Source organism: Leptopilina heterotoma, unplaced genomic scaffold (genome assembly GCF_015476425.1).
Source record: "Leptopilina heterotoma isolate Lh14 unplaced genomic scaffold, ASM1547642v1 Lhet_58, whole genome shotgun sequence".
Taxonomy (NCBI): domain Eukaryota; kingdom Metazoa; phylum Arthropoda; class Insecta; order Hymenoptera; family Figitidae; genus Leptopilina; species Leptopilina heterotoma.
In genome coordinates, this window is record NW_025111131.1 from 547,639 (window position 1) to 563,236 (window position 15,598).

Here is a 15,598-nt window from a genome sequence, read left to right on the forward strand (position 1 = left end):
TATAATAGTAAACAATAACAGGGTTCCTACAGAATCTGGAAATCATGGAAATGGTATGGAATTTTTAAAAGGCTTCTGGAAATCAGGGAAATAATGGAAAAGGCCTGGAACTTTTAAAAGTTTCTAAATTTTTTCTGTTTTCTATTTTTTCTCTTGAATAGAAATTCAAATAATAACAAAGCTAAATGGCATAAAAGAGAAGAAAAAATATTGAATTTTAAAAAATTCGATTTTTCGGATTTTTGATAATTTTCTATAATTTTAGATTTTTTACCAAAGAGTCGAGACTATTAAATAAGTAAAGTATTTTCCAAGAGCCCAAAAATAATGAAGCTAAATCCCATAAAAGAGAGGAAAAAATGTTGAATTTTAAGAAATTCGGATTTTTGAATTTTTGATAATTTTCGATAATTTTAGATTTTTTACCAAAGAGTCGAGACTATTAAATAAGTAAAGTATTTTCCAAGAGCACAAAAATAATGAAGCTAAATTTTTGATAATTTTCGATTTTTTACCAAAGGGTCGAGACTATTTAATAAGTAGGGTAAAGTGCGGATAGATGCCCCCTAATTCGAACGAAGTTTTTCAAAAACCCAGAAACTTTCACTATTTTAAGCAGAACAATTTTCGAGAAACTGCAACCAGTGTTGTAATTTATAAAACAAGCTTGAATGTAGAAATGTTTCGTATTTTCTGGTGAACATTTTATCAGAAAATGGTAAAAATGTTTCGTGCAATCTAAAAACGCGTGGTTTGAGTTTTCACTTCGCTGTCTATCGTGAATTCTCGAACACAGAGTTTCGTAAAATTCTATACGGGGTGTACCAAAAGTCGCGTTATAAATAGATATGTTGAAGCTTGTCTCGTCGCGTCGGTATTAACTTGTCTGCTGTATATAGAGATAATATGGAAGGAAAAAGATGGAATTTATTTATAATTTAAAATTAAGAATAAAATTATTTTTTAAAAATTGAAAAATTTTATAGAGATTTTATAACCAATTGTAATTAAAAATGTTATTTTAAAAACTATAAAATATTTTGTATAACTTTTAAAAAAATGATTTTTTAAAAAATTAATATTCAGTATATTGACATTTCTCACAAGCGCAGTTTTAATCTCCTCAGTTAGTATATAAAGAAACTCAATTCTTTCATCTACAAGTGCGAGTTATATTGTATGTGCGTTGCGTCAGAATTAGTTTATATGTATGCGTATTTCCGTTAAGTTAGTGAATATTTTTTTCCGTGGCGCATGCGCTTCAGGCTAAACATTTTACAAAACTCTTGAATTAGAACGTCCAACCGATCATTTGTGAATTCCATAGAATTTTTTTTGAGTTTTCGAGAAACGCAGTCATCATATATTACTATTGATTCTGTTTTATCTTATACTAAACTCCTCTCCGTATCCGCTATTCCAAAATTAGTTTCGTAAAATGTACTAAATTAATTTTTTCCGTGTATTATTATAAAAAATGGAAAACGTCGATCTAATATGTTTCTCTGATTAAATTGAAACAATTAAATAATTGAAAATTTTGTCCAGCAGTTTGAAAATTTTTGGACATTTTCAGCAATCTGAAATTTTTACATTATTATAACTAATAACCCCGGGGTGCCAGCGAGCTGGTACTTTACAGTAAAATTGTTATGGCCAATAGGTATAAAAAAACTAATAATCCATAAATATAGTTTCTTTCATATTGGAGAACTGAGAAAGGGGGCATCTATCCGCACTTTTCCCTAAAGTATTTTCCAAGAGCCCAAAAATAATGAAGCTGAATCCCATAAAAGAGAGGAAAAATTGTTGAATTTTAAAAAATTCGGTTTTTTGAATTTTTGATAATTTTAGATTTTTTACCAAAGATTCAAGACTATTAAATAAGTAAAGTGTTTTCAAAGAGCCCAAAAATAATGAAGCTAAATACTATCAAAGAGAAAAAAAACTGTTGAATTTTAAAAAAATTGGTTTTTCGAATTTTTGATAAATTTTGATAATTTTAGAATTTTTACCAAAGGGTGGAGACCATTAAATAAGTAAAGTGTTTTTAAAGAGCCCAAAAATATTGAAATTAGATTTAAAATTCTATTGGAATTTCGTAAAAATTTGACCTGGAAATCATGGAAAAGGTATGGAATTTTAAATTCGGATTTCTGTAGGAATCCTGAATAAGAGTAATTGACATTTAATATTTTTGTTCCTCACGTTCATTCCTACTGTACTACGCAAACGGTGCAACCTGATATAGTCTCCACCCTTTGGTAAAAATTCTAAAATTATCAAAATTTATCATAAATTCGAAAAACCGATTTTTTTAAAATTCAACAGTATTTCTTCTCTTTGATAATATTTAGCTTCATTATTTTTTAGCTCTTGGAAAACACTTTACTTATTAAATAGTCTCGAATCTTTGGTAAAAAATCTAAAATTATCAAAAATTCAAAAATCCGAATTTCTTAAAATTCAACATTTTTTCCTCTCTTTTATGGAATTTAGCTTCATTATTTTTGGGCTCTTGGAAAATACTTTACTTATTTAATAGTCTCGACTCTTTGGTAAAAAATGTAGGGGAGAGTCTCCAGTTGTGAGACGGGTTTTATTTTTGACCCGTAAATTTTAAACGGGTAAACAAAATTGTAAATAAAATACACCGTTCGAAAGGTAACAGAAATACGCAACTTTTATTAAAAGAAAGTATAGTGTTTCGTTGAACTCAAAAAAATTTACGATACATTTTCCGAGCACATCGCTTTTTTCAAAAAAAAAATGTCTCCAGTTGTGAGACACTCATTAAAAATTGCTAAAATTTAATAAGTTTGACATAAAACGTTATGTTTAGTAGAAATAATTAAATATATTAATAATATATATTATTATATACTAAATAATAATATTTATTCGCCAAAATATGACTATCAAATAAACACAATTTAATAGCTTCAACAAGAGCATTAAAATTGATTTCTTCTGAATCAATTGACTTTTTTCCACTTGACATGCCCAAAAATACTAGAAAAAAAATCAAAACAACATTTAAATAGTATGCCTGCAAAGTCGTATTTTTTATGCTGCCCAGATGGGTGACACCGTCTCACAACTGGTGATATGCTGTGTCTCACACTCAGAAATTGGCGCTATTTTGAGAAAGGAAAATTAAATTATTTTCAACCGCAGATTGGAACAATGCAATATTGCATCACAAAATATAAGGAAAACCCTAAAAGAAAATGCATTACATTTACCTTTTCCAATTAATTAACTTGGAAAAAAAGAACTTTGCATTTATTGAAAAAACGCTTTTTAGTCGATTATCACCCTCAGTGTTAGTATTTAACAAAAACAGTTTATATATCCGCTTCGGTGTACACGAAAAAGTTGGCTCTTATAAAAAGAAATGTTTTTATATAAACCAATCGGCTTTTTAATATTGCATGTTAAAAAAAATTGACTGTCTCACAACTGGAGGTGTCTCACAACTGGAGACTCTCCCCTAAAATTATCAAAAATTATCAAATTTCAAAAATCCGAATTTCTAAAAAATTCAACATTTTTTCTCCTCTTTTATGGCATTAGGTTCATTATTTTTGGGCTCTTGGAAAATACTTTACTTATTTAATAGTCTCGACTCTTTGGTAAAAAATCTAAAATTATCGAAAATTATCAAAAATTCAAAAATAAACATAAAACATGAAAATATAATATCTTTTTTGTCGATATTTTACATTCGAAAGTTTTATTTACATAATGAAATGTAATTGTTAATAATACTTAAATGAGATCTTTCATAAGAATTTGTTTTTTAATAACAGGCTCATAATTTTGAGAAGTTAAATTGACACCTTCTTTCTCCTTATTATTTTTTAAAAAACTATCAATAACTTTTTATCAGGCATCTAATTTTTAAAAATGAAACGTAAACATTTTTTAGTAATTTACTAATAACAACTATCAAAATGGAAAAAATGGATTGTTTTAGTCATATAAATTTTTTTAATTTTAGAATCCACATAGCCATAATTTTGTACAATAATAAATTATGAGCAATTTAATTCCAATAAAAAAAATTATAATTTTTTTTCTAGATAGATCTTAAATCTTTATAAATGATTTTTTTATTATTGAACAACCGGCTTAAAACACTGTATTATTGAAAATACAATTAATATTTTTAAATTTGACATAAAGTTTGTAAACATAATATAATAAATAATCACGTTAAACAAATATTATTTTGGATTTTTAATCAAACAATTTATATAACCAAAAGAATTAAGTTTTCATTCTTAATTGATTTTTTCTATACTTGATGGAACTTTTATAAAGTCAAAAAAGGTATTACTATTAAATTATATAGTGAAAAATTTAGTTTTTAATTTTTTTAAGAAGCTTAAAGAATAATAAAATTAGATACGAAAAATTCGAAATGTTAAAAAGTTGTAATTTAATAAACATTCACTATTAGTAATTATTATAATATATTATAATCACGCGTCCAATAATAAATTTAATTCACTTGGCGGGTTTTTTGAAATCTACGAAATTCACCAAAAAAACTAAAATTCTTGAATTCTGTAAATTTTTTTTATGTAATTAATGTAATGTAACCACGCCAGTACTGACGAAAGTAGAAAGGCGGATCCAAAATTCTGAGCCTAATCTGTTCCGCGCCGGTTGAATTTTGGGATCCGAATCGGTACAAAACATCGGTACTGGCGGTCCGCACGGGCGCGGATCCCAGGCGGCTGTAAACTCCGACATTCGTCCGACTTTTCCTCCTGGGTTTTTTGGAAAAAAGTAGCATTTAGTAGCTTTTTGACAAAATAAGTAGCAAAAAGTAGGCTTGACCAAAAAAAGTGGAAAAGTGTGTCACTTCGAAGCCTAGCTTCATTATTTTTGGGCTCTTGGAAAAAACTTTACTTATTTAATAGTCTCGACTCTTTGGTAAAAAATCTAAAATTATCAAAAAACCAAATTTCTTAAAATTCAACATTTTTTCTTCTCTTTTATGGGATTTAGCTTCATTATTTTTTTGCTTTTGGAAAATACTTTACTTTTTTAATAGTCTCGACTCTTTGGTAAAAAACCTAAAATTATAGAAAATTATCAAAAATCCGAATTTCTTGAATTTTAACATTTTTTCTCCTCTTTTATGGCATTTAGCTTCATTATTTTTGGCTCTTGGAAAACACTTTACTTATTAAATAGTCTCGAATCTTTGGTAAAAAATCTAAAATTATCAAAAATTCGAAAAAATTCAAAAAACCAAATTTCTTAAAATTTAACATTTTTTCCTCTCTTTTATGGGATTTAGCTTCATTATTTTTGGGCTCTTGGAAAATACTTCACTTATTTAATAGTCTCGACTCTTTGGTAAAAAATCTAAAATTATATAAAATTATCAAAAATCCGAAAAATCGAATTTCTTAAAATTCAATATTTTTTCTTCTCTTTTATGCCATTTAGCTTTGTTATTATTTAAATTTCTATTCAAGAGAAAAAATAGAAAACAGAAAAAATTTAGAAACTTTTAAAAGTTCCAGGCCTTTTCCATTATTTCCCTGATTTCCAGAAGCCTTTTAAAAATTCCATACCATTTCCATGATTTCCAGATTCTGTAGGAACCCGGTTATTGTTTACTATTATATTTATTATTTTTTATTTATTTATTATTGTTATTATATCTATTATTATTTATTATTATACTTACTTTTTAAAAATATTATTATGGAAAATTATTAAAACAATAAAAATGAAAATTTTTTATGAAAAAATTATTAAACAAATAAAATTTCTAAACAAAAAAGAGTAAATAATAAAAAATTATGAAATGTATAATTTTTTTAGAAATAAACTATAGTTGATAAGTAATAAAAAAAATTATCCATTAAAATTTATTTTTTCTGAATGTGTCAATATTATTCCCAGTGTATTAATTTTTAAATTGTCTATAAAAAAAGTTAATCTTGGTATTTGAAATAATTTTGTTTAAAAAAATTTGTATAACTAATATAATTTAAAAAATTATACATTTCATAATTTTTTATTATTTACTTTTTTTTGTTTAGTAATTTTATTTGTTTAATAATTTTTTCATAAAAAATTTCCCTTTATTGTTTTAATAATTGTCCATAATAATATTTTTAAAAAGTAAGTATAATAATAAATAATAATAGATATAATAACAATAATAAATAAATAAACAAATAATAAATATAATAGTAAACAATAAGAGTAATTGACATTAAATATTTTTGTTCCTCACGTTCATTCCTACTGTACCACGCAAACGGAGCAACCTGTTATGGTCGGCCATGTCCAACTTCTCATATAGAGCTATCAGTTTGATATGTTTCGTAAAACGCGGATTGATATTTACGCCCATAGAAACATCTAATCGTCATAAAAAAATTTGTTTTATATTCTCTATTAAATATTATTTTTCCCTAAATCGCCCTTTTTTTCATTTTCAATCTGGATTTTTTTTAATTAATTATCAAAGTCAAAAAATTTCACCAAGAGCGACGAAAAGAGGGGAAAAGAGTGGAAGTTGAGGAGAAATCGCTCGCTACGCCTATGCGTACTTTTAAATATTTCCCACCGTGCAGCGTCCTATAATTGAAATCCTCAGAAAAATTTTATAATTTATGAAAATAATTGTATTCTTACAACGAATTTTATCAATTTTTTTTAAATAATGGAATTCATGTGGAAAATTTTATTAATTTGAAAAATAATTGAATTAATGCAACGAATTTTATAACATTTTATTTAAATAATTATATTCTTCTTAAAATTTGTATTAAAAATGTAAATTTTAAAAATTTATGAATTTCAGCGAAGAATTTCATTATTTGTAAAATGTACCTAATTTAATTCTTCCAAAAAATTTTTGAAGATAATTTTATTTTTCGAGAAATTTATTTGAAATTGTATTAAAAATAATTGAAACCATGTGAAGAATTTTATTATTTATGAAAATAAGTCAATTCTTGCAACGAATTTTATTATAATTTTTGTAAATAATTTAATTTTTTTTTTGAAAAATTTTATGGAAATTAAAATTTTTATAAAACATGAAGATATCAATCACTCCGAGTCTTCGACTCAGAGTAATTGATAACTTCAGGTTTTATAATAATGTTCTAATAACTTGTTTAATTTTAAAAATGTTTGAATTTGAATTTTTTGAAGAATTTTAATTTCTATGGAAAAATAATAATTAAATACTTATTTAAAAATTTAGTTATTGATAATTGCGAATAATTTTAAAATTTAAGGAATTCATAAGTAAGTGTAATAGAATGTTTTTTTGAGTATCTAATAATGTTTAGAGTAAATCAGAATATTCTTTATGGTCAGGGATAAAGTGAAAATTTTGTCTGAAAGTCAGGGAAAACTCAGGGAAAAATGAAATTAAATATTTGTGGCAACCCTGATGGTAATATAATATGAATGTTTATATAAAATAATATTAATTAATTTTTACAGATATTTTGTATGTAAATTTAAAAATTCGAAGTCTTGTCCAGCTCGAGGACATGAGACTCGGGGAATAATTACCTTAACTAATAGCGAATTCGGTTATCTGCTCCGAGAGCGATCTTGCTCGGTGTAGGAGTATAGTTTACTCTGCTCTCAAAAAGCTGTGCTCTACTCTGAGGCACTCTATGACGTCATGAACACTGGCAAAGTTCAACTGTTTTTGGAGCAGGAGCACAACTTGAACTGCTATGGTGTAAAGCATACACTGCTCGTTTGGCGCGAAGTTTATATTTAATTAAACTTATATAATATAATGTAATATAATATTATATTTATTATATTATATATATTATTATACATTATATTATGCAATATATTTTCTTCATAAATGTAAAATTATTTTACTTAAAATTAAATATTTTATGATGTATACATCAATAATATTTTTAAAAGCAAAAAATTTGATATTTTTATTAGAATTTTAAAATTTTATTCGGTCAATGTTTTGATATAGCAGAATTGTTAATCACAAAATTATCGAATAGCATTTCTGATATAAATTTTGTTTACACTATTTGACATTTTGAACTACTAACAACAACAATAATAAAATAAGTGAAAAGGTTATTTCTTTGAGACCAAATAATTACTTTATAATGAGTATTTTTATTTAAATATTAAAAATATTAAAAATTATTTACTTTTTTTATTAAATATTAAAATATTAAATGTTAGTCTTTCTCTAAATACAAAATTCATTATAAAAAACATAATACGTACGTCTTCACTACTATCGCTAGAGGTGTCAATTAAATCTGTTAGAAGTGAAAATTTTAAATTTGCCGCTTCTCTTGACATTTTTCTAAACTGCACTAACAAAATTGTGGGAGCAAATTTTGTTGCACCTTTTAATCCTTGAGAGTGCACACTTCTTAATTCGAACACAAATAACGATCTGCGCCGGAGCAGTGCTGCTAAAGCGAATACTCCAAACGGTCTGCACTAGAGCACATTTGTCAAACCGAACATGCTACTCCTGCTTTGGAGCACTCCGAGAGTGCTCCGGTGCAGATAACCGAATTCGCTATAAGCAACATACTCATGCACCGAATGCAAGGATACAAGCTGAACGCTCTTTTCGCCAGGAACTGAATAATGCTGCAAGATCTCAACCGATCTCAAATAGACAAATTTACAATGAACTTGCGCATTTGTAAGTATATATATATATTTTATTTTTTTATTTACATATGGGGCACTTTACGCCAAGCCGGAAATCATTTTGCTTTTGCATCTCAAATTTTTAAAAACTTTTTGTTTCTTTTAGTACTCTTTGAAATGAGCTACCTTGATTTTTTTCAAATTTTTTCATAAAGTGGTTCATGAGATACAAATTTGTTTAAAAATTACATTTTTTACTTAAATTTTTTTTAAATGCTTATAACTCGGTCAAAAAATTGATCAAATTGGACGTTTTTATAATGAAAAGTTTTGTTTTCATGCGTAGTTTTTAATAAAAATGTTTTTTAATAATTTTAAAATAATTTACGATAAGATTTAAAAATTTTTTTAATAAAATTTTATTTTTAACAATGTATGTATCTATCAATTTTTCCAAAATTTTTTTTTAAAATTAGCACTAAATTAACAATTATTAATCCTTGTCCGATCGTGGGCAAACGATGACATCTATTTATATCTAAATTTTTCATTTTTATATACGCAGTTGTGGCCAAATCACAAATCACACAAATTTTTCACAGTATATGTGTTTTCAGACTGAGTCTCTCCAAACTTAACCTTCTTTTTGTGTAAAATTGTGATTTGGCCAAATAGCAAGTTAGTCCTACCGTTTTCACTGTGTATATAAAAATTTAAAAATAAATAGATCCTATCGTTTCCCTTTCGTACACTGAAGAAACCTAGTCTCAAAATGAGTAGCATACGCTACTCATTTTGAGTTGCAACAAAATTGAGGTGGCGCCACGTTCTATGGTGTTTAACATAGTCTTATTTTGAGATGCAAGAAAATTGAGACTGGGTTTTTTGTGTGTACAGAGTACTAAAGTTACAAATTAAAAATTGCTAAAATAATAATAAAAGTTATTCTATATGTTGTGTAATTCGTTTCGAAAAAGCTAGGCACGCAGTTCAGTTGTAAATTTGGAAATGGAGTGAGAAAAAAAATTAACAGAGCTAGAAATCTCATATTTATATTTTATTTTTACAAACCAAACTGTTGAATTAACCTATTTTATTTTTCTCAATAAATCATATTTGTAAATTAAAAAAGAATTTGGTTCTTTACAATTTAACATTTAAAATTTATTTGGATGGCTGAAAGGAAAATTTTATTGAAAGTTGTTAGTTGTATTAAACGAAATAAATGTTTTAAATCCAGATTATTGCTCAGTTAAATTTAATTTGCTACGTGTATTACATTAATTTGTTTTATATGACCTAATCATTTATATGAAGTGAAAGAAATATTGGTTTGTTTCAAAAAATATATAAATATATTAAAAATATTTATCATTTGTAAATTTACAAATGTAAAAGTGTTTTTCTATGGCCATGGTTGCCGTCGGTTGCATGCTCGGCGAGTTATTCTTCTTTATGTCCGCTCATTTGCAGTTTAATATTATTAGTTAATAAATAGAGTAGTCAATTAGGTTATTAATCACGTAATCAGTTCAAAAGTTAATTAGATTTCTAATTACATTCTACAAAATCTCTTTCACTAATAAAGCATTACCTGCAAGCGACAAATAAATTTTTTTTTTTGAACCCTTTGTAAAGAGTATAGTTTTATATAACTAATTACTTATAACTTTATTAAATAATTCTTTTCTTCAAGTTGTTATTTCCCTTGTTAAATTATTTTATACTTTAAAAATCTTTTAACGTTAAAATTACAAAAATAAACTAACACGGAAAAAAGTCATTACTTGATTTTATAAAAGTATTTTACAATTGTAGTCACAAAGCGAAATTTTTATACCAGAAATACTAAACTTTAAAAAAATTTTATGATATTTAGTAAAGTTATATCAAAATTAAATTTTGATAATAATTTTTCTTCCGTGTATTAGTGGTTTATAAATTATGTTCCTTTATAAAATATTATAATAAAAGATTAATATATTTTTAATAAAATGAAGTTTAAATTACCATTTCGTTTAAAAAAAATTACTTTATATATTTGTAGTCATGAGGAAGCTGTTATTGGCGTGCCTTATGAAAGTGTTCATACTAGTATGTATCGTCATCGAAGGAGAAATATACCTGAAGAAGTCAACTCCCTCACAGAGTATGCTGATATTTTACAAATGGAGGAATGGAGCCATTTAAGACAATATGTAAACGGTTCTGTAGAATTTATATTGTTAGATGATGCTGATGGTGCTTTTTCTGTACTGATTATCGACAGAGAATTTGCTACTAATGCCTGCGAGAGTGGAGAATTTTTTTGCATGTATCGAAGAAGGCAGTACCAAATCGTTTAGGAACATCTCAATTATTAACTCTTATGAGCGTTGTCAATGGTCGGGTAAGTAAAACATATGTAAAAATTAGGATTTTATAACATTTTTGTGTAATTGGAATAACTTTTCAGATTATGAAATTATATTTTGGACGATCCTTTACTAAATTTGTTTATTATTATTATGAAATCAAAAATTGTCAGCACCAAATTATACACAACTTTTTCAAAACTAATTTTTATAGCAGTTTCAAAGTTTTTTAAAAATAATGTTTTTTATAGTTACATAAATATAAATTTAAAAATATTAAAATTGTCTTTCAATACACTTGTAGGTCATTCCTATAATATAGGCCCTTATGGAAAGTCACTCTATCCAAGCGTTTAGTACTATTATAAATGAAATTAAAAGACTGCTACCTGCCTTTGAAATGAGACAGGTGGTAATGAAATACGAAGAGACCTTTGGTGACCTTCCTAAAAGAGACATTTCATAATGTAATTATATGTAATTGCGTCTATTATCAAATTGAGGTAAAATTTTGATATACTAATTGAAGCGTTTTGTGCAGAAACAGCATAAGTCCATAATTCGAAATTGTTCAGGAATCAATAAAAACTGTTTTTCTCGTAAATGTTAAGATTTTTTTAATTCGGCTTTTTGCATTATATTCTACTAACCTATAAGTTAAAAAATCCAATATGATTTATTAATTATCTACTTAATATAAAAAATTAAAAATAAATTAACATTTGGACTTATGCTGTTTCTGCACAAAATGAAATGAAAAACACAGAAAATTTATTAAATCCAGTGAAATATCAAAGTTTTATGAAATATTTAATAAGATTTATTTAAAATATTAAATTTGGCTAATTTTTAGTAACATTTTATAAATAATAAAATTGTTTTAAGAATAAATTTAACCAATTTTCAATATTTTCTAATTTTAAAATAATTCAGTCACCACTGTCACTTTTTGCTTCCCATGAGTGTTTTTATTTATAATATAAACTGTTTAATATAAATTATTACAATACGTCAAGAATATCACAAATAAATATAAAACTTATCATGGACTTGTGCTGTTTCTGCACAAAATGATATTTTAATTATTTTTTTAAGGGTTTAGAGTTTAGTCGCTTATGTAATATTTTACCAGATTGAAAAGCTTCATTTAAAGATAAATTTTCAATAAAAAAGTGATTTTCGAAAAAAATGGACTTATGCGGTTTCTGCAAAAAACGCTTCAATTAATATAAAACTTTTAAACAAAAACTTATTTTTAGGAGTAAATGGAAAACATATTATTTACGAAAATAAACAGTACATTGATAAATTACAATTACATTCAAACTTCGTAAATGCACTTTTGGTTAGAAATGTCTTTTTTGTCTTACTTAATTGTTGTATTTTTAGTAAATTAATATAAAATAAAAATATTTGTATCTCTCACAGCACGAGTAAAGTGCAAAGAAATAATAATTGAGGATAACAAAATGAGTAAAAAATCAGTGAGAGAAGCAGGCGCAACGCGCCTACATCTTAGGGTTTCGTGGTTTAAAAGGATAAAATAAATAAATAAATAAATAAATAGTAAAATTAACTATTACCATATATTACCATAGCAACGGTTGTTATAACAACCGTTGCCATGTCAACCATTACCATTGCAACGGTTGCTAAGGAAAACTACGGACGTACACCGCCGAAGTCTCGCTATAAGAGTTTTGGCCCTTGGCCACGAAACCGTAAAACAATGGTGTTAGTCAAAAGTTTTCTTGCTTTTCTGTACATTTGTGTTAAATGAAATTATGAAGTTTGCAGATTAAAGTGACAAGAATTGGTTAATAATTAAATTTTATTTGTAAACAAGCTATGAAAATTTTTAATGATTTAATTTGTCTATATCTAAAGCTGAATTGACTAAAGTCAATTCTTAACGTTGTTTGAAAATATATATTCTATTTATTACTATATTTTATGAGTTTTTGTTCAGAAGACACTGTTAAAAAATATATGTATATGAATGTACCTTATTCTTACAGGAAATTTTCAACAAAATTCTGGATTTGAATTTACAACGTCGTTTATTAATGCGGAATGATGAAATTGGAGCGGCGTTAAAAGAATTAATGTCATTGTCGTTACTCCCTTCTCATAAGATTTTGGAAGAGCTGGCTAATTTAAAAACGAAACATGGAAGATCACATAGATTGTCAGTATTATTAAATTTTTATGAAGAGATTTGCCTAGAGATAGGGCTGCAGAATTTCAGTGTTTATAACAGCTTTGATTCAATCAGTGACGTAATGGAACATTATTCTGGCCGCCTTGAATCTACAGTTGGAACTCGACCAAAATCATGTTGGGAATTCACAAGTATATAATATTTTACTCTATCAGTTTAATTGTTATCTTTCACCCTCCTCAATAAAAAGCCTCAGGAATATTTACTAAATTACTAATTAAATTATAATTAAAATTTTTCAGAATCAATAGTGTCCCTCCAAGGAAAAGTATAGGATTAAGTCAGCCGCTTGCAACAAGGATTGAATAGTAATTTGAAATCACCAACTTTGAACAATAAATCAAAAAATGGAAAAATTAGACATGTTTGGGAATCTCTGCCTCCTAGAGGAAGACTAACTGTCGAAAGATTTCTCAAAGATGTTTCCTATAACATTATTTCGCCTTTAATAGAGCACTTCATTGTATACCTTGAAGTATCAGATAATGCAGAGAATGAGTTTCATGAAATGCTTTATATTCGTAAGGAAAAATATTGCATTATAAAAATTATTTCAGTTCATTCAAAGCCATAGAGATATTATAAATAGAGTGAGGAAGGTATAGGCGGCAGCGTGTGGGGAAGTGTCCTGCCATAAACAGAATGGGTTGGAGGGAAAAAGAAGATTTAACACCAGTATCTGTCCTACAATGAGCTCCAGCGCAAGAGAGACACCTAATGTGTTAAATCTTCTTTCTCTTTCTATCAAGCGGACGCATACATGCAAACCATCCCCACTCTATTTACATTATCTCTATATTCAAAGCTTTCATTTTATGAATTTATAATTAAAATTTAAAACTAACTAAGCAAATATCACTTTTAGCTGAAGTAGCCCAAGAATTTGACGCATTGGCAGCAGATGACATTGTTTAAGAATATGAACAACCTGCACCAGTCGATCCACTTGCTCCAATTCGGGAAGAAGTAGCAGCACCAGAAGAATTTGTTCCTCTAATACAGGAAAAGGAAGTCATGGAACCAGGGCCAGCAGAGGGACTTGTTGAACAAGTACAAGAGGAGGAGCTGGTTGAACAAGTGCAAGAGGAGGGGCTGAATGAACAAGTCCAAGAGGAGAGGCTTGTTGAACAAGTGCAAGAGGAGAGGTTTGTTGAACAAGTACAAGAGGAGGGGCTGGTTGAACAAGTGCAAGAGGAGGGGCTTGTTGAACCACTAGCACTAGCGCCAGTGTTAGCTGTAAATAGAGATCATCCTTATCTAGAAGCAAATAATAGTAAGTAATTAAATTTTATTGCAGGTTGCTAGAGGGTCGTTCATATGCCACGTGGGCAGTGTAGGGGGAGGGGGGGTTGTCAAAAATCCACTATTGTCTACGATAAGGGGAGGGGGGAACCAAAGTAAATGTCCACGTAGACCCAGCAAAATTTTTTATCAAAAAAATTATTTTTAATAGTTCCAGGCCTCGGATACAAAAAGAAAAAAAAAGAAAAAAAAGAAAAGTTTTTGTGAAAAGATTATAGTGCCAGTGAGTGAAACGAAAAAAATTTTTAAAATGGCGTTAGCAAAAGTTGATGATATAGTGATCCCTAGTTTTGATGGTTCCGATTATATAAATTGGAAAAAGAGAATATTGAAATTCTTCGAATTTAAAAATTGCAAAGAACCAGCTACTCGAGAGAAAACTCAACAAGACAAAGACGAAGCTGAATGAAAACGTACCGACATCAAAGCCACGAATTTTATCTATAGCTGTATCACAAATAAACAACTCGAGTATGTCGGAGACCTTGACTCATCATTCAAAATAATGAATAAGTTTGATGAAATGTATTTAAGGGAATCAACAGCACTACAAATAATCTGCAGGAACAATCTCGAAAATATAAAATTAAAAGACTTCACGGAAGTAAAAACATTTTTCGACGAATTTGAAAGAGCTACAAACGAATTGAAAGCGGCTGGTGCAACAGTCACACAAGATGAAAAATTGCACTACTTACTAAAAGCACTACCACAGTCATACAGTTACATCGGAGACCTTATTGACGTATTACCCGAAAATCAAAGAACAGTCGATTTCCTCAAAATAAAAATCTCAATGAAAGCAACTGAAGAAAATCAAAACCGAGATCAACAAAATGACCAGAATTTCAACGCCTTTTCCACAAACATGCGTGGAAAATGCTATTCATGCGGCAAACCTGGACATAAACAAAACGAGTACACTGAAGGATCACCACCTCCAAAGGGACAAGGAAGGGGACGCAGTTATAACAGGGACCATCAAAGAGGCAGAGGCAAATATCATCGTGGATCACCCAATCAAAGTCAACATCGTGGTCGTGGAAGGAGCAGTAACAACAGAGGTGCTCAAAAA

General features: G+C 27.6%; 2 protein-coding genes across 4 annotated transcripts in view; one reads left to right on the top strand and one right to left on the bottom strand.

Annotated features, from left to right (window-relative positions):
- LOC122508888 overlaps positions 1–15,598 on the bottom strand; it is a 122,145-nt gene that overhangs the window by 26,112 nt on the left and 80,435 nt on the right. The window lies entirely within an intron of this gene.
- Positions 10,774–14,555, top strand: LOC122508889 (zinc finger protein 853-like). 2 transcript variants are annotated; one of them, XR_006302272.1, is made up of 4 exons: positions 10,774–11,035; positions 13,019–13,352; positions 13,464–13,742; positions 14,087–14,217. XR_006302272.1 is itself a non-coding variant. In XM_043622548.1 (4 exons), the coding sequence occupies exon 4, from the start codon at positions 14,236–14,238 to the stop codon at positions 14,500–14,502; it is 267 nt and encodes an 88-aa protein (XP_043478483.1). In that variant the 5' UTR covers positions 10,774–11,035; positions 13,019–13,352; positions 13,464–13,742; positions 14,087–14,235; the 3' UTR covers positions 14,503–14,555. The 2 variants fall into 2 exon arrangements, 1 of the variants encoding a protein (XP_043478483.1); XM_043622548.1 differs by having other exon boundaries at positions 14,087–14,555.